Source organism: Scleropages formosus, chromosome 22 (assembly GCF_900964775.1).
Source record: "Scleropages formosus chromosome 22, fSclFor1.1, whole genome shotgun sequence".
Lineage (NCBI taxonomy): Eukaryota > Metazoa > Chordata > Actinopteri > Osteoglossiformes > Osteoglossidae > Scleropages > Scleropages formosus.
In genome coordinates this window covers 7,731,981-7,750,518 of record NC_041827.1, presented here as the reverse complement: position 1 = coordinate 7,750,518, position 18,538 = coordinate 7,731,981, and the positions used below count along the sequence as shown (strand labels likewise).

Genomic DNA, 18,538 nt, shown 5'->3' with positions numbered 1-18,538 from the left:
ACGGAATTTGGCATTGCAGACAACTAAAGCTTTCCACTCCGTTGTGTTCTGAAGCTGAGGAGCCAGTCACAGTGTGTACTACTATGTTCCAACAGAGTTTTTCACCTGCATCCAGTTTAAGTACGAGTGCTATTATTTGGCTCAATGTGCTTGTATCTCTCTCAACAGTTCTGAAATAAAGATGCTGTTGATTGCATAGAACTGTGTTTCGTGTATTTTGTGCATTATTATAGGGTATATGAATTCATTTGGTTAAAAACAAATTACTTGCTATAAATAAATTACTTAAATACTAATTTTTTTAGTACTTGTAACAAATTATTATGTATAACATAATGTTTGTCGGTGCAGGTTGGCAGAGGCCCCGGAAGAACAGCAGGGCACAAGACAGGGTATAGAGAGTACCTTATTATTAATACTGAGGCGTGCGGCGCTCTGGGTTCGGATGGGGCGAAGAAAGACACACACAAAGGCAGCGTTCAGTGCGAATGTTATAATAGAACATCGGCACACTCTCGGTCCGAGGACCCCTGGCTTTTCCTCAAGGACCTGCTAGTAAGCCAACCTGTTTTGCGTCCCCCAGGCTTCTTCTCCAGCCTGGCAGCCGCAGTCACCCGTTATATTCCCGTACGTGACGCAAATCCATTCAATTACAATTATTGCGTTCTTCCCCTCAACACGCGGTAACACGGGTCGTTACAATACAAAAGAAATGAAGCTGACAAGATCACTGCCTGTGTCTTTCACGGTGTAAAGCATAACGAGACCGTGCGGTTAGATACGCTGAACAGCATGTCTTTGGATTGTGGGAGGAAACCGGAGCACCCGGAAAAAAAAAATCCACGCAGACAATATACAAACTTCACATAGACTGAGTGGGGATCAAACCTACGTCTTCCCGCACCACCCAGGCACTGTGAGACAGTAGCGCTACTCGCTGTGCCACCAGTAATAGTTTATTGTATTGATGAAAGTAATGTTTAATAACATAACTAAATAAAGTAGTACGACGCAGATAATTCTACACTAAAATTGCAAGGTAAAATAAATTATAAAGCAGAAAAATCATTTTCCAAACATAGTGATACGCCAGTAAAAATACATTAAACTGTTATGTTTTACACTCGCTCTGTGTTACGTAATTTCAACAGAAGGTAAACCAAGTATTTTTTTTCTTCAGGAATGTTTTCCATCATTGTCAATGGACTCTGAAAACTCAACGATGAAGGGTCACGCAAACGCCATGGAACGCGTAAAACCTCTGCAACAAAAGATTTATTACTGCAATCCGTTTTACAGGTACAAAATGTAAATAACCACACAGTTATCAGAACACTTACACGTCTAACATAAGACATTCAGTTTTATTTGTCGCCCAAGAATTATGCCATTTAGGCCAATAAGGAAGTGTTTCGTCACATAAGGTGGGATTTATAAAGCTCTCGCCCAATTAAAAACGACAATGAGTGGACAGACGGGATTTAAGTCCAATAGTAATGCAGGTTGCAGCCATTACACCCAATGAGTATGGACCATGTCAACGATAGAATATTTTTGTGCAAACGCTAGAAAGAGGAATTGAAACCGAGATCTGGTGAAAAATATGGCTGCTTCCATGGTGCGATGGTTCAGGGGCTTGTACATCTTCTTTTTGACATGTCTTCTCCCCGCGTCCTCCTTCTTGAATTTGGAGGAGCTAAATGAGATGAAATACGGCATCCAGATTCTTCCAGACCCGGTCATCGCGGGACAGGTGATACATAGATGTTGTTCACCTTAATAATAATTATTATGCGGAGTGTAGTTGATCACACAGGCGGCTATCTCTCACTCAGCAGCATCTGACCTGCTCGTGTTGTTCCTGGACGCTGTGCTGTTCACGAGTACCGTGAAAGCAGCCACTCGACCACGAACTGCTGCCTAAATCATGTGAACTGGCAGTTGTTGTGCAGTCCAGCCGATCAGGCCGAAACCAGACGTATTACTAGTCTTAACACGAAGGTTAGACGCACTTCACGGTGTTAGCGATAAACTGAGGTAAATAAGAACCGCCCGAGCGCAGCACACAATACATAGCGCAGGACGAGGCGAACTGCGACTGGCTTGTCGCTCGGACCGGACCGTGACACCGTTATTAATCGGGCTCGGTGCGCCGCAGTCGATATGTTGTTTGTAGAGGAATAATCCCTTGTGTCAGCTGTGTCCGTGGAAGTGAATCAGATGAGGAATTCTGAGTGAGTGCCCAGGCTGGAGTCAGCTCAGCTGTGAGGACGTTTAGGCCACGGGTACAAACTGCACTGGTCACTGAATGCGCGCGCGCTCCAAAAGAAACAGACTCAGCTCTGCCGCCTCTCTCTCTCTCTCTCTCTGTCCATATCGTTCGGGATCCTCATATCATCATGTTCCTTTAAGTAGTTCGAATAGGTGGAATAAGCCCAGGTCTAAATAGGTGGAAAGAATTGTTATCGTTAACATGACCTTCACCTTAGGCTTCCCGCCCGGCTCTTGTCTCGGGTGAGGGAATGGGCTGAGGCGGGAGTTGCGCACATGAGGCGCCGGCTTGTGACCCAGTTCCTACACCCTTTCTCACCACGTTTCTACACCCTTCGAGCCTGCTCTCGTTAACCACTGCTCTTCAGCTGTCCGCTGTGTCTGTGAGACAACGAACGGAGGGAGGGAAGATGATCTTTACACGACTTAAGTAATGCTGACTGTTACAAATTTAGTTTAAGGAATAACCTTACATTTTTTTGTGGATCATCATAGTAATGATGTTCAGATTTGGAACTAAAATGTCGAACTTCTTCACTCGAGTCGTAACTGAAGCATTTTGTCAGATCCGATCTGCTTAGTTGTACGAATCTGTACAAAGACCCATCGGCGCAAGAGGCACTCGAATTGTGACCTGACGAAAATTTAGCTTCTCTTCAGATGTTTCGCCTGTAAAATGTTACTGTTACACAGAATGCGTTTTATTTTGGAATGATTTTCAGTAGTTATTTTTAAATTTAAAAGAAAAAAAACATGCTGTAACATTGGCCAGTTATAGTGTGTGGATACGAATTTGTACAGCTTAGCTGTTCCTGCACCCTGATGTCATGTCAGAATTGTTATTAGTAGAAACAGTATTGAAATGTTCTTGTAAACAAAAAAAAAAAAAAAAAAAAGATGGGTGTGCATTTGTTGTTCTCAACAGATCTGTCAGCAAGGATTAAATGGGAATTACTGGCTAAAACATCTTTTGAGCTCGTGCAGTGGTCATTTTGTCCTGTGTCACCCTTTTCAGATAGCGAAGAGCTTCCGAAGAATGTGCTGCTGATGGTTACTAATGCTATCAGTTGAGGTTCTCATGTGTTCTTGTCCGTGTCCCCTGCAGGCCAAAACAGAAGATGTAATGCTGGTTTCCAACAAGTACAAGCAGCTGTACGAGTGTCGCTTGCCTGCTCAGGCAGTCCGGTTCCACCAAGACCCAGCAGCTGAGCCGGACTCCCAAGGTTACTCTGGCCCAGGCATCTCTGACCTGCTTAAACCCATGTACAGTGCTCCGTGCTTGGTGAAGGTCAGCACTGTAAAAACTTCCCGATGGCACTGCTTCTTTTACTTGTTTTCAGTCATACTAAAGAGTCTTTTTAAAATCAAATTTTTAATTCCCCCCCCCCCCCCCCCCCCCCCCAAAAAAAAATATATCTGTTGTATTTTCATAGGAAGCTATCCAACTGCAACAGCAAGCCTTTAATTTTAACTTGAAGTGATATCATGAAATTTTGGGACTTTTTTTTTTTTTTTTTTTTTTTTTTTAAACTAGTTAATCTGTCAACCTACATTCAGCTTTCAGTACATCTGGATTAAATTTAGTTTCATATCATATTTAACTCGCATCCTTTCTCTTAAACTACAGACAAAAGATTGGTGGACGTATGAGTTTTGCTTTGGGCAGCATGTTCGACAGTATCACTTAGAAGGTAAGTTTTGCAGGCTGATTGTGGTTTGATGCAAGATGGAACCAAGTATAAGATGCTTCGAAAACAGTGCCAAGTACTTTGTCGTCATAATCACCCATTTGCTTTCTTTTCACAGATTCTGAAATCAAAGGAGATGTGCTGTTCTTGGGTTATTATGACTCTGAATTTGATTGGAATAATGAAACTGCAAAGGTACCAGTGATTCTCTTCAGTGTACATATGTGATTAATTTGTCTTAACATTGATATAACTGGTACAAAATCTGTAACCAATTTGTGTTTGGAGTGTCTATTAGGTGTCATCTCTCATTACACAGATAGAGAATCAGGTGCTTTCCACTTAGGTTTACATATATTGCTGTGTTTACAATTACTGTGTGCTTGTTATGTTGCCGTATGTCCGTAAAACACAAAACGGAGGTAGTCTGTGCTTTCGTTAATAAAATTACAGTGAATTTAATGCGCACATTAGTCATTTGCATTCATTCATCGGGTGCCTGCTGATCCACCCTTCCTCTTTCTTCAGGCCTCCAAGCAGCATAGACTGAAACGGTACCACAGCCAGTCATACATTAATGGCTCAAAATGTGATCTCAATGGGAAGCCCAGAGAAACTGAAGTCAGGGTGAGGATGATACAAAGTATTGCATCACGGGTTCCTGTAAAGCACTGTCGCTTGTATTCTTTCTGAAAAACATGAGGTTAGGGGTCGTAAATATAAGAAGGCTTCTTCTCATTGTCCCAGTTTTTGTGCGAGGAGGGGTCAGGGGACTATATTGCCCGTGTGGATGAGCCACAGTCCTGCCGCTATGTGCTGACAGTCCATACCACACGCACCTGCCGCCATCCCTTCTTGCGCCCACCATCCTCAGCAAAACCGCAGGGCATCATCTGCCAGCCAGCTTTGAGTCCCCAGCAATACATGGACTATGTGAGGGCTCAAGTCTGTGAGTACCAAAGACTTAGTGTTGCTCACTGCTTCTTAGGGTGTGCTACTTTTTTCCCTTACATGGTTGTTTTACTTCTATTTCCTTGGGTTGTATCAAGAAGTCATACGTGCCATAATTATCTCTGTACTGTGGAAAACGTTTTGCCTAGTGTCACAAAGTAAATAGCAATAAAATTGTAGAACATGTGAAATTGTGCTCAATTTAAGATGCTTGGGTTAAAAGGTTTTGGTTAGCAAATATGGATGTTTTTTGGATACAGCTTCATTGAATGGTGAATGATTTTTTTTTTTTTTCTTTTTTCCAAGGGATAGAAAGCAAAATGATTCAATAAACAGTACATGTATGCAGTTTTGCTTATAAATAAAGTGATGTGAGAGGTGCAATGTAAGAGCACGGTGTTTGGAACTAAATGTTTTGCTTAATCTCAGCTGACACCAAACGCAAGGTAGAGCAGATATCAGAGGAGCTGAAGAATCTTGATGAGCTCTTGGCCAAGGATGAAGAGAAGGATGGCAAGACAGATGAAGATAGAGTAGAGAAAGTGGCTTTGACCAAGCCTGATGGAGAGGATGTAGAGTCGGACCCAAAAGGTAGACAGCGTTTAATTAAATTGGACTCCTGTCACTGAAATGACTTATAAAATCAGGTAAAAGCTGTTTTTTATAGGTTGTTTGTGTTCAAGTTCTACAGTGCTACTAATTCACAGGTACCCAATAACATGCTATCTTTGTTCTTATTTTGAAGACCATAGTTAGTCATATTTGTTGTTTGCAGTGATTGACAGTCACCAGTCAGAGATTATATTTGTGTTTGAACAGAAGTTCTTGAGGACTCTGCTGTTGAAGATGTGGAGGACACAGTCTTCTGGGAAGGGGTGACAAAGCCAGAGAGCCCTCAGGAGAATCAGCAGGTACTAAGGAGACTGTTGTGAAGTGCTTTAACCTACAGCTTTTCCTCATACAATGCTAATAATGCTAATATTCTGCTTTGTTGTCAGGAAGATGGTGTTGATGTAAATTCCAAGGTCACCACTGATGATGACATCAACGAAGAAGGTAACCCAGTGCATTTTAAAGGGCCTTGTCTTATGTACAGCGTTATTGCGTAGGGACTGATTTTCCTTTGTCTGTTCGGTACAGCATTTGGAGATGAAAAGTTCAATTTCAAAATCATCACAGATTCATCTGACTTAATGAAGTTTGTCAAACAACTGAAAGAGAGCAGTAAAAAGGTTAGTGACTGCCTGTGTCTCTCATACTAAATTGTTTTGTTTGATATTTTCTGTGTGTGTGATATGTCATTCACTGAGCTGACATCTGCACACAAAAGACATACCCAAGAGGTGAAATTGTTATACTACGCTACTGTCACACTGCAGTCTAAGGAACAAGCTGCATTTGGAATCCAAAATTTCTGAACTGGATTGCTTGTACTTGAATTCACCATAGATTGCCATTCTTTGCTTTTAAAAAGCCAAATCCCTGGACCATCTGAGAAATGGCTTAAGATGCAATTATGAGTTAACTTACAATGCTGCTGTGATTGACAGTCACCTCATCACTGGTGTGGTTGTTCTGTAAATTTAAATTTTTTTTTTTTTTTTCTTTTTTTTTTTAAATGACACCACTCACCCTTCAGATTTCCCCTGAAGAAGAAAGGCCAAAGGGAGAATCCCTTGACAAGCAGAACATTGCGGCAGAAAGGAAGGAAGGCAGAGGGAAGCAGGCAAAAGAGAGTGTGGGAGATGACGAAGATGAACGTCTGCTGCAGGAGTTCGAGGATGAAATGGCAGACCTTTCAGTCCCCTCTGAAAAGATTGAGGAAATCAAAGAAGAGATGCAGAAGGAATTTGACAACATTATTGATGAGGTATACAGTGGAGTTACACATGTAAATGAGGCATGATGAAAATCAAGGTGCTTTGTTTAACATAACATATTAATCTTAGATAAGTTTTAGTGAATCTGTCCTACCTGCTAGACTTATGTTTTAGGCAAATATCAAAGCATTATGAATTTAGATGGAAATGGATGAAAGATTTAATAGGACTGCTGGGCCCTACTATATAATTTGTAAGTATGTACAATGAAATTCTCTAACTGTATGAATAGGTAAAATGTAAGTGCTTTTAGAAAAAAAGCGTAGTATGTACTTTACCTCTTATACTGAGAATCTATATACAAGGTTTGCTAATCCAAATTTCAAAAATTTGCACCATTCATTCTGGTACAAAGATGCTATCTATGATTATCTAGACTATTCAGTGTATAAGTGCACCAAAACAGGTGAAACTTCTCTGATAGAAATTTTTTACTTGTCCCAGTACGTTTAGACACAGACTGTTGTTACCAGATTGATAACCAGTTCTAGCCAACAAACACTTAAACAGCTGTGCCTACAAGCTGAGGATACTGGGAATGGACACCACCTCAATTTTTGTTCACATAAAATGCTGCATTCTGTTTTCATGTGCATATTTTGAGGCATCTGAGTCAATAATTGTAGTGTGTCATTAAAAAATGGTAATGCAGTAAAATATTAAATGTTATATTCCAGGCTCAGCAAGAATTAGAAACGGAGGGCTTGAAAGGAGAGTTTGATCGCAACCAAGCTACCCAGACACTGGAAACTACTTTGGATAAGCTTTTGGACCGGCTGGAAGACAAAGAAGCCCGGGAGGCTGGAGCAGAAGGGGACCAGGAGGCTGCAGATCCTGCTAGGGGTAGCCCAAGCCTCGTTCCCCGCCAGCCAGGTACGGTACAATTGTCAGCCTCTGCATTTTTTCACTCCTTCATACCCTTTTTGTTTGTTGTACTGTTCCTGTATTGAAGTTTGGGGGAGATGTTTCATTGTCATTTGTTGACTTTGCCATTCACTCCATTGCAGTCTGGTAGCCATACTTTGATCGCTGGCTTTAACATGTGGATGCACCTTTTTTATTTTTTTTCCTGATTTTAGCATGTATATCGTTACATACTCCATATGTATATACATTGGGTCCTTGGGTTACGAACTTTCGAGTTATAGATTTCTGAAGGAAAAAAAATATATTTTTAGTTAATTTAACTGTATTTCCTTTACTTGTCTATTTTCAAAATTTAGTTTGCTGTGGAGTGACACAACCTGTGCTTCTACACCTAGCCCTTAGTTGGAAGTAAAACACACCCAGTTTTAATGTTGCCTGAAGTAAAAATGTTAATAAATGGTGTTCTCTGTATCATGACCTTGCCTTAAAGGAGAGGCTCCAGAGTGAAGCCCTCCACATAACAAGTGTTTAATGAAAACTGAATATATACATGACTGAGTGAATTTTTAATGCATTATAGTTTTTCTGGGGCTTTCACGGAATCTAATATTGATTATTATGTTGTAAGTGAATTTGGATTTACAAACAAATCGAGGTACAGATTTCTGATCCTAGTCATGTTCGTAAGTTAAAGACCCAGTACTGTTTTGATGCGCACATATTCATAAGCTTGTAATACTCATACCATCTGCATGTAAGTCATTTTGTATTTTAGCTGTGTCATAAATACATCATAAAACAGGTTTTACAAGAATCCTTGTCTCAAACTGTTATCACCAGCTCAGCCCAAGAGCAGGTGTTGTCCTCCCACTTACTCATTACAGGCCTGTGTGAATAGGAACCCAGGCCTGGTTCCCCATGATTGTTTCAGTGACCCTTATGTTCTGTTTGTTGCACTAGACCGAGCCACTGACGACCAGGTTAAAATCAGAGTTACTAAGTATAAGCCGGGTGGCAGCCCCGAGCAGCAGTTGAAGTTGCAGGAAATGAGCGAAGGGGACCCCCAATTGCAGCAAATTAAGGACGTGGTTAAAGAGCAGCTAGAGAGAGCTGGACTGAAAGCTGAAGGTAGGAGAGTGATGGAACCTTGGGCATCTCTTCCACAGGCTGCTACTCTGCTATCCACTCGTTTTCTGTAAAACTGCCAGTAGACATACAAAAATTTCAAACGTGGCTCTGTGTGGTGCACCTTCAAGAGAAGCTGCCATTCTGTTTGTTGGCTTGTTCTGTCTGTGGCTTTGTCCTCACCTGTATCAGTAGCAAAATTTCCTTGTGAAAGAATCACAAAGGTAATTTTTGTTTGTTTGTTTGTTTGTTTGTTTTCTGCCCTGTTGTTAAAGCTTTTCTTGTAACTAATTCAGTTCTTTTAATGCTAGCAAACCTGCACAGTCACCTGTGAGAATCCTAACTCTGACATTTGATCAAACATTGAAATATCATCACTCACTACCTTTTTGTGTTTGCTGGTGTCACTCTCTATTATGCATTTTTGTGGGCTCTGTCGGAGTGTCCTTCTGGAGGTAGAAGTTGAATCTGCATAAATTGGGCCATTTGAGACTTGGTGGTACAAGCAACTTTCTTGCATACCTGACAAACGTGTTATTTCCAGGTAGGATTGAGGTGAAGATTCTGACGCGCAGGACAGCGGAGGAGGCTGGAGACCAGTGGCTCACCGAAGAGGACACCAAATCTTTCCGGGAACTTCTCATCAATTTACTGGTAAAGGATATGGATTTTGAAAACATTCCCAGTTAATGTTAGCCATGGAACTGGAGATCAAAAATCTGCATTCTGTCAGACAAAAGGGGGGGGGGGAATCAGTTCACATAACCTACAATGAAATGTGGCTAACAAGTTGTGGATAAACTGTTAGAAAACGTGATACCTCCTGCTTATCCTTCGTAAAAGTTATTACTAAGCAACAAATGTATTAAATGTGTGAAGGCTAATACTCATACAATCTTAACCATTAAAATAACATGCTCTGTTTTTTTCAGACAGGTGGGTCAGAGGAAGTATACAAGGAGCAGAAGAGACAGCAAGAGTTGGAGAACAATTACAGATTTGTGTGGGGGGAGAAGCAGGAAGAGACACAGTCAACGGGAGCAGCAGATTCTGATGACGTGGACTTCTGAACACTGCCTCTTTGGTCAACAGGGACAGTGTGGCGTATGGACTCTATTGCACTGTCACAGATCTCAATCAAAATCATTAACTGAGGACCAGTGACCAAAAAGGCTTTCTTTCCATGCTCCAAAATGTTTATTACTGTAGCACATGTGACTGTTCTGCAAACTAAAGTCCAAATTATTTAAGAACATAAATAGAATGTGTCCCTCCCATGGATGGTTTTCATGTTGAGAACCGAGATGCAAAAGAATGACTATTCATACAAGTCTAAATACTTGGCTCCACTCTTAAGCACATCTGGATAATCTGGATCTTTTAAAGGACCCTCTTCAGTGCTTGAACTGAATATAAAGCAGAGCTTACATTTTTGCTGTGACTTTAAAGCTTGTTTAAAATTATGCCTTGTTTATAACTGTAATGAAAACATGTGGCTTTTGCCTAATCTGTCCTCCTTTCCTGTTACAGCTGCTGTCCCCTCTGCGTTGGGTGGTGAGACACTTCAGTAATTGAACAAACTAATGTTAGCTTTGTCCGGGAATCTCAGCTGTACCTCAAGCCTCATTAAGCTCTGCTATGCACTTTTTTTAATGTCACTTTTTGATACGGTGGAAGAAATAAATTCAAGGTTGTTTCACATATTTGAGAAACCACATCACGATTGAGCATAGGCTGAAGAGTTTAATATTTCAACAGCACCAGTTGTTAGTTATAATATTTTAAGCTGTATCCAATTCCTTTTGAAGCTGTGACCTAGTGAAGTTAAATTGCAGCCAGTTCCTAACTGTATAAATATTTAAATTTTGAAATCATCTATTGCTGTGAAGCATAAACCTGCAATTATGTTTTTGATATATTTCAGTATTTGTAACAAATGCATTTTAAACAGATACTGCATATGGGACAAACATATTTTCATATGCCTTTTAACTTAAGGAGAATTTCTTGAATGAAATCTACTGAGGATCATTGCAAGTCTCATCTAAATCTATGCAGTCTGACTTCAGCATGGTATAGTATGGTGATATAGTACTAGGACACCATAAGTTATTCAAAATTAGGAGTTAATGTTGGTTTTTCCAAACAGCCCCTTTCTCTGGAATTATACTTAAAACAAATCCTTTGTGATTTTTTTTTTTTTTTTCTTTCATTACATTTGACATAACTGATGGAGAGCTTTATTCTGAAGTGCCAGACATGGTTCTAGAAATTGTACACAGTCTAAAAATGTTTAAAACTTTTTTTTTTTAATAGTTCCCCTGAAATCTTGGATAAGTGACAAAGGGCTTTCATGTACAAATTTTGTGAATAATTAGTGTAAGATCTGTAAATAGTTTTTGCTTGAGAGAGAAGTTGCTGAGTAAACATTTTCATTTGTTCAGGTGTGATTATTATAGTGTTATTAAAACACATCTCACCAGTGTATTTTGTATTCTTTTTATTGCCACTACATATTAGTAACCTTTTACTTAATATTGTCACGTCAATAATTGAATATACAACACCAATTTATGACTACATATGACAGTATGCCGCAAGAGCGAGCGCGTGCGTGGTACCTATCCGCATGGACTCGTTTCGTGTCCTTCGGAGCCCAGTAATTCCGAGATGGGCTCCGGACGACCGCGACCCTGACGAAGACAAGCTGTGAATGACTTCTTTGGAAACCATGAGAAGAAACTTGTATTTAAAACTAGTTTTTTTACGAATTTATTCCACAGTCCACATTGTTATAATGCTGCTATTTACCTCTTGTTGAAAAAAACGTTGATCCTTTAAGAACGGAATACTCGCCGGTGATTTGCTGGTGTACACGTGTATACGCATGCGCAGACATAGGTCATTCCTCGGCGTCCTCGTATTCGACTGCCGTCCGTACTGGTGACGTTTAGCAACCGGAACTTCCTTATGACAACGAACATACTTCGCGCTGTTCAGCGTCGAGAAACGGTTGTGTTCTGTGTCACATAATAAAAGATGTCGAAAGTGATGTCGGTTGGGACGCTTTGAGGTAAACAAAAAAAATCAGTTTAATATTAACCGGTACAAAAGCTCAGCTGTGCAGCTTAAGTTACACAGTCTGTTAACAGCCGCAGCGGGTTTTTCGGCTCACTTCAAATCGAATAGTTCAGAATCGTCGGTTCCTCACGTCACGACATTTGATTTGAGACTAGTTGTTGATTGTTAGTTTTCTGCCAGCCTTTTCTTTTTGGCAAAGTTCAAAAACGAAGGCGTCTACATGTTAAATAAAGCCTAAAGGTGAGTGTTTTCTTTAAGAAATTCTAGCAATCAATGCATTTTCTGTACTGTGTAAAACTAAGTGTATTATTATTGGTGTCTTGTGTCTGTCTATGACGAGCCATTCAGTGGAAATCCTGCGGTTGTGTCGTAAAAATGGTTTACGTGTCAAGTTTCGTTCATTGTCATTGTCACTCACTCTGCTTCACCACGTCGCCCTGCCCATACAGATTTGTTTGAACAGGTATTATTCAAACAAAAGCTAAGCGATTTTATTATCCTCCTTTTTTCAAAGTCAACTTTACTAGTGTGGCCTGCTGTGAACTGGTTCACGAGTCGCGTTTGTGTGTGTGTGTGTGAGAGAGAGAGAGAGGCTCTAGTCTAGCTATGATGTTTCAACGTCAAGTTCAAGGCGGTCTTGTCTTTCTTTGTTAATGTTTTCCAGGAGGATCAGGATAAACCTGTGTGCTCTGTCAGCAGCAGGTTCCAATAAAATACTAAAATACTAGTTATACAGACGTCGTAACTGAGTAGTTAAACCTTGTGACAGAGCTGCTCGGTACGGACTTACTACTCGCTACGTCCCAACAAAATAGCAAAAAAGGTCGTATTTAATAAAATAAAATAAATTTTTAATTCAGAATAATTTAGAATAAAATTTTTATTCAGCTGCTACAAGTTCTTGTTCTCCAGGTTATCGTTAATCATGTTAGTGTGATTTGAGAACTTGTCACAAAAATCGCACGGACCGGGTAATAATACTGTAACTGTAAGTACAGCGTGTAGTTTCTCTCGGGTCTCAGTAGCTCATGATCATGTAAAGTGTATCAGAATTTTAGTGTGTTAAGCTAACACGTGTGTGTGTGTGTGTGTGTGTGTGTTTCTGAATCGGGATGGAAGGACGCTGTGACGCCTGGCGCTTCAGCATGAAGGGGCTCAGCTCGCGGTGCGCCTTCTGCGCGGGCTTCCTGCTGGGAACGTGCACGCTCTACATGTTCCTGCGGCAGCTGCGCGACCCGCACAGTCTACTGGAACTGCCCAGGAGCCCCGAGAACGTGGTCGGCTTGCTGGTGGGACAAGTGCATGGCGAAGGCGGCAGCGCTCAGCTGGACGCCCAGGACGGTTCTGCACCTAGCAGCCAGCCTGGCCACCACGCTCCAGGTGCGCACGCACGCGCTCACTCCTGCGCTGTTTTCTGCTAAGTAGATTTGTGACGACGCCGAAGTCTATGTCCGGTACAAGGCTGCGTGCCGCACAAGCCGAAATGCACCGTTTCAGGTTAACTCCTGCTTCCGGGAGTAATGTGAAAAGTGGATGTGACCCAGATTTGAACCTCACTGCAGTTGCTACTTCATAGGACACATACTTGAAAGGGCCTCAGATTTGGTATTTGACTTAAGTGTAAAACCATGTTACTCAGTCACATTTATTCGTGCGAAACACACAATGTCTACAGCCGCTTGTCCCGAGTGGGGTCGCGTTGAGCCGGAGCTTAACCTGGCAACACAGGACGCAAGGGGGAGGGGATACACCCTGGACGGGACGCCCGTCCTTCGCAAGGCACCCCAAGCAGGACTCGATCCCAAGACCCACCGCAGAGCAGGCCCTGGTCAAACCCCCTGCACCACCACACCCCCCCCTACATGTGAAACAGTGGATGTAAAATTATTCACGTTAACTTGGACCGTGTTTTTTAGGACTCCACTGACTGCAATATTATTTGTTACCAACAAATTTAGTAGTCTGTAAGATGATAAAAACACAAGAAAAGGATTCCACAACAGAAATGCCCAACAAAATATACAATGCAGCTGAAAGCTCCACAGACATTTAACTTAGAAAAAATACCTGTTGCCTAAATGTCTACATAGTTGGGTTTTACATTTACTCATTTAGCAGATGCTTTTCTCCAAAGCAACTTCTGTTGGATATTATGTCATGTTACCAGCCCACACACCTTATTCACCAAGGTGACTTATACTGCTAGATACACTACTTACAATGGGTCACTTATCCATACATCAGTGGAACATACACACTCTCTCTGTCACTTTCACAAAAAAAGTGAAAACACCTGAACAGCATGTCTTTGGACTGTGGGAGGAAACCCACACAGACACGGGGAGAACACGCAAACTCCACACAGACTGAGCAGGGATTGAACCCACATTCTCTCGCACCATCCAGGTGCTGTGAGACAGCAGCACTACTTGCTCTACCACCATGCTGCCAGGTTTTAAGGACATTAAGTTATAGACATTTATCCACATTTAACCGACCATTAATCGACATTTAACCATCTCAGAATTTTAATTTTAGGCTCCATTATTCAAGATGGATGTTTCCTGGAAGTTTAAATGTGTACTTTCAATAACCTTTCATAAGTTTTCACTCAGTTGCATTTAGACTTAAACTAGAATGATCTGCTCTTGAACTGGTGCAATAGCCCAGTAAGGTTTAGATGCAATGTTTGTGATTCAGATTCAAAAGTCAATGTGTCTGCTACAATTCTGTTACGAATGTGCCGTTTTTGCACATCTGATGCGGCAGTACGTTATGTTTCACCATAGATACATACATCCTCTAGCAGGAGTTTGCTTCTTGAATAAACATAATTTGTACATGAAGTGAAAACACAGCTTACTGACTATTGAGCTTATTGAAGTCTTTCCCTTTTCCCCAGAGGCAGACAGACATGTTGCAGATGAACTGTATAAGAAGGTTCGTATTTTCTGCTGGGTGATGACAGGCCCAAACAACCTACAGCAGAAGGCCCGGCATGTAAAAGCCACGTGGACTAGGCACTGCAATGCGGTTGTGTTCATGAGTTCAGTGGCAGACCCAGACTTCCCCACCGTTGGACTGGGCACGAAAGAGGGCCGTGATCAGCTGTACTGGAAGACCATCCGTGCCTTTCACTATGCCTTAGAGAAGCATGGTGATGAGGCAGATTGGTTCCTCAAAGCAGACGATGATACTTATGTTGTGCTGGATAATCTGCGCTGGATCTTAGCAAACTACACACCGGAGGACCCCATCTACTTTGGCAAGCGCTTCAAGCCCTATGCCAAGCAGGGCTACATGAGTGGAGGCGCAGGCTACGTACTCAGCAAAGAGGCCCTTAAAAGGTTTGTGGAGGGCTTCCGCACCAAGGTATGTACCCACACCACGTCGGTGGAGGACCTGGCACTGGGGCAATGCATGGAGAAGATGGGAGTCCTGGCTGGGGACTCCCGGGATACTCTACAACGTGAGACTTTCCATCCCTTTGTGCCTGAGAGTCATCTTACTGGCAAGTTCTCTAAAAGCTTCTGGTACTGGAATTACTGCTACTACCCCATTGTGGAGGCAAGTAAGACCATGGTTTCTACATGTTTATTTCTCAGGACAATAGGTGCCATAGTGAGCAAGAAAGTAAATTTGTCAAGTTAAGCTTGGCCCAGAATGGACCCTGAGGTGGTACCCTTGAGTGACATATTTTGGGGTGAAGTATCCACCTAAACATGGTTAAAATTGCATATAACTTTGTCACTGACTCATATTTGTCAGTTTATTGCTGGACAGGGCGGCAGTGCAAGTGAGTGATCTGCTTGTTAAGACTGAGTTAGTTGCTTCTCCCTAGTTATGTTGCACCTTCTGTTTGTCCCGCAGGGCCCTCAGTGCTGCTCTGACCTCGCCATCTCATTTCACTACGTAGATGCCAAGCTGATGTACTTGTTGGAATACTATACCTACCACCTGCGTGCCTTTGGGTACAAATACCGCTATCAGCCCCCACCTCCCAAGGCTTTGACTAGCCCGGAAAAGGTGGATGGAAGGTCGAAGGAGGCCGGTGTGGAGACTGAGCCCAAAGGTTCAGAGCAGGCAGAAAAGCTTCCCAAAGGTCCAGAAGCAAGAAGATAGTGGGACTACAGCTCTTGTCCTAAGTATGAGGAATCTTCGTGTGTAGGTAGGACTGCATCGGTGAAAATCTGCTACTGGAAAAACAACCAAATGGAAGGATAGGAAGGGGGCTGTGTGATGGGTGTTGCAGGGGGAAGGGGAGGTGCAGCGCTTTGGGACAGTTTTCAGTTGTCAGGCAACCCAACCCAGAGTGACATGTTTGAAGTACACCAGAGGTTCAGACTGTGTTCTGGGAAATTCTGTATGTATTTTGGTTTTCATTTTGGTTGAGCTCTTAATGTATTAACCTTAATAGAGTTGAAACGTAATCCGCCGTCCAATTTTTGTATCAACACCTGACATGTTAAAATGAGGCCTCCAGGGGTTTTTGTTTTCTTTTGCTAGTTGACAACTGTCTGAAAAGATAAAATGTTACAGGTGGATTGCTGCTGATTTAGTTTGTCTAATTGTAAATTGTTACAGATTACATCATAAAGCTCTATCATGTGTAATGTAGCAGTAACTGGACTTTCTTTCGTTATGTCAAGACTGCATAGCTTTAAGAGCTCATCTGCATTGAAAACCACCATACATGAAAGTACAGCAGCAAAAGGCTAGAAACCACTGAACCGTGCCAATTTGGATATCTACAATGCTGAACAAATGCAGGAAAAGCAAGACATCTGATGCTTGCTGGATGTATCGACTTACAGCAGAGGTTGGTCTTGAGTACATTTCAGTCTGCAGCTGTGACTGTATATCAATGAACAGAAACCAGTTGCTGTGAGGACTGTAGGGAAACCAGGATGCCTTCAAAGGGTTCAAATATTTTATGGTGAATTTACATTTAACTTTCATTTGTGGTGGCATACAAAAAGGAAAAAATATCTGGGATCCAAAAACTAATCACAACTAACTTAAAGTGGTGGTGGTTTTTTTTTTTTTTTTTTTTTTTTAATGGTGCAATCATTTTTGATATATTAAAAGTATCAAAGGAATGTATGAATGTTTTTTAAAAATCAACCTTCCCTATTCCTTTTTTCTGCATTTTGCAAAATTGAAAGGTTCACAGGGTACATAGGTTGCTGTGGGTTTTTAGTCTAATGTAGTAAGAAGAAGAGTACACTTTGTGTCCATAGTAATTGGCTAAATATTACTCATTACAATGAAGGCTGGAAGTTCACTGTTGGGTATTCATGAGCCATAGTGACTGTTGGATCATAATTTTACCAGTCAAATTTTTTGCAGTATATGTGTACTCCAAATTTATAGTTTTTCCATTTGTGACTACCAGTATCACAGAAATATCTTGACTGGTCTTAATAAGCCAATTTAAACTGCCCCTTTAAATGTTCTGTTCATATCCATATATTATATTGATGTGGAGGGTCTTTAAACCATTCCTTTGTTAATGTGTGGTTGTGTGTTCATTGTAAAAAAAAAAAAAATTTTATCTGTGTAGCTTGATTGACTTCCTTTAGTAATTAATATTTCAATGGTCTTCTTTCCATTTGCTTTGACAGCCGTCTCTTTGGGTTCTTAAACCCTTGAATGTGTAATGGATTGCACTTGAAAATGTTTTATGCGTGTATGATAGAAAGTCAGTTAGCCCAGCATAAGACGAAACCAACGATATTCCCGTCTAAAACAGAGATGATGATACAAACATAATTCCCTTTTAAATCCATGTTTACAAGATTTGTTACTTTTTGCTACTATGTATTTTCTGAAACAAAAAGAGGCACCTATATTTTAATGACTTTTATGGACTTTTTTTGGGGGTGGGACTGAAGAAACTTCAAACAGTTTGGATTATCAAATTGGTCTCATCACAGATGTTTTAACTTATGAATTCTCTAAGAAGAAGAGCTTTACATTGTCCTGCGTGGTTTGACATGTTATCCAGCCTTGGTATTGCCCGCATCTTCTGCAGGCTCCCAATTTGGACTTCAGGCACAGATGACTGAAAATGTGACAGCTGGAAGGTACAGAACAGGGGTTCTCAGTCTGTTCTTGCCTGTTCTCTTTGCTCTCTGGATGATTGTTTCTGCATTTTTGAAAAGTTACTGTTGGAAGCCTGTGCAGTTTCTCTGAGAACTATTGGTTCTGCTGATTTAAACCAAAACTGTGTGAATTTTGAATCTTATTAAATATCAGACATTGTTTCCTCACCTTGAACATGATTTATATGGTTAATATATAATTCTTCCACACAGAACCAAGTTATTTTTAATTGAAACCAAACTGTATTTATCAGGTTTTGTCTTTACACATAGGTGAGGCTATTAGTTTGTGTAAATCAAAATGTCATTGCTCATATGGCTTATAAAGTTGACTGTTTGACTATATACTGTACATACTGTCCTTTATGAAATGTCATGAAGTATTAAAGACCAGTTAGGTATCAGAGTAGGAATTCAAAACAAAATCCGTATTTATCTTTCCTGTTTTTTGTGGAGATAGCAAATAGTGCACTGGTTAGAGCTCTTGCCTTGTGCTCTTATGGTTTTTGCTTGAAATCCAACTACAGTGGTACCCTTGGTCAAGACACATGAACTGAAAAAGAAGAAAAAA

The 18,538-nt window shown here is 41.1% G+C and overlaps 2 protein-coding genes across 4 annotated transcripts; both read left to right on the top strand.

The window, feature by feature from the left end:
* Positions 1-1,500: 1,500 nt before the first annotated feature.
* os9 (OS9 endoplasmic reticulum lectin) lies at positions 1,501-11,269 on the top strand. 2 transcript variants are annotated; one of them, XM_018725207.2, is made up of 15 exons: positions 1,502-1,753; positions 3,377-3,559; positions 3,899-3,962; positions 4,078-4,154; positions 4,488-4,586; positions 4,707-4,908; positions 5,340-5,501; positions 5,730-5,821; positions 5,909-5,966; positions 6,051-6,142; positions 6,550-6,780; positions 7,468-7,663; positions 8,618-8,785; positions 9,327-9,436; positions 9,715-11,269. In XM_018725207.2, the coding sequence occupies exons 1-15, from the start codon at positions 1,604-1,606 to the stop codon at positions 9,850-9,852; spliced, it is 2,022 nt and encodes a 673-aa protein (XP_018580723.1). In that variant the 5' UTR covers positions 1,502-1,603; the 3' UTR covers positions 9,853-11,269. The 2 variants fall into 2 exon arrangements, with proteins under 2 accessions (XP_018580724.1, XP_018580723.1); XM_018725208.2 differs by lacking the exon at positions 8,618-8,785 and having other exon boundaries at positions 1,501-1,753.
* Positions 11,270-11,730: 461 nt separating this feature from the next.
* On the top strand, positions 11,731-16,862 carry c1galt1lb (core 1 synthase, glycoprotein-N-acetylgalactosamine 3-beta-galactosyltransferase 1, like b). Of its 2 annotated transcripts, none has more exons than XM_018725441.1 (4): positions 11,731-11,855; positions 12,983-13,243; positions 14,766-15,430; positions 15,734-16,862. In XM_018725441.1, exons 2-4 carry the CDS (start codon positions 13,009-13,011, stop codon positions 15,983-15,985), a joined length of 1,152 nt encoding a protein of 383 aa, XP_018580957.1. In that variant the 5' UTR covers positions 11,731-11,855; positions 12,983-13,008; the 3' UTR covers positions 15,986-16,862. The 2 variants fall into 2 exon arrangements, with proteins under 2 accessions (XP_018580957.1, XP_018580956.1); XM_018725440.1 differs by having other exon boundaries at positions 11,731-12,103.
* Positions 16,863-18,538: the final 1,676 nt, after the last annotated feature.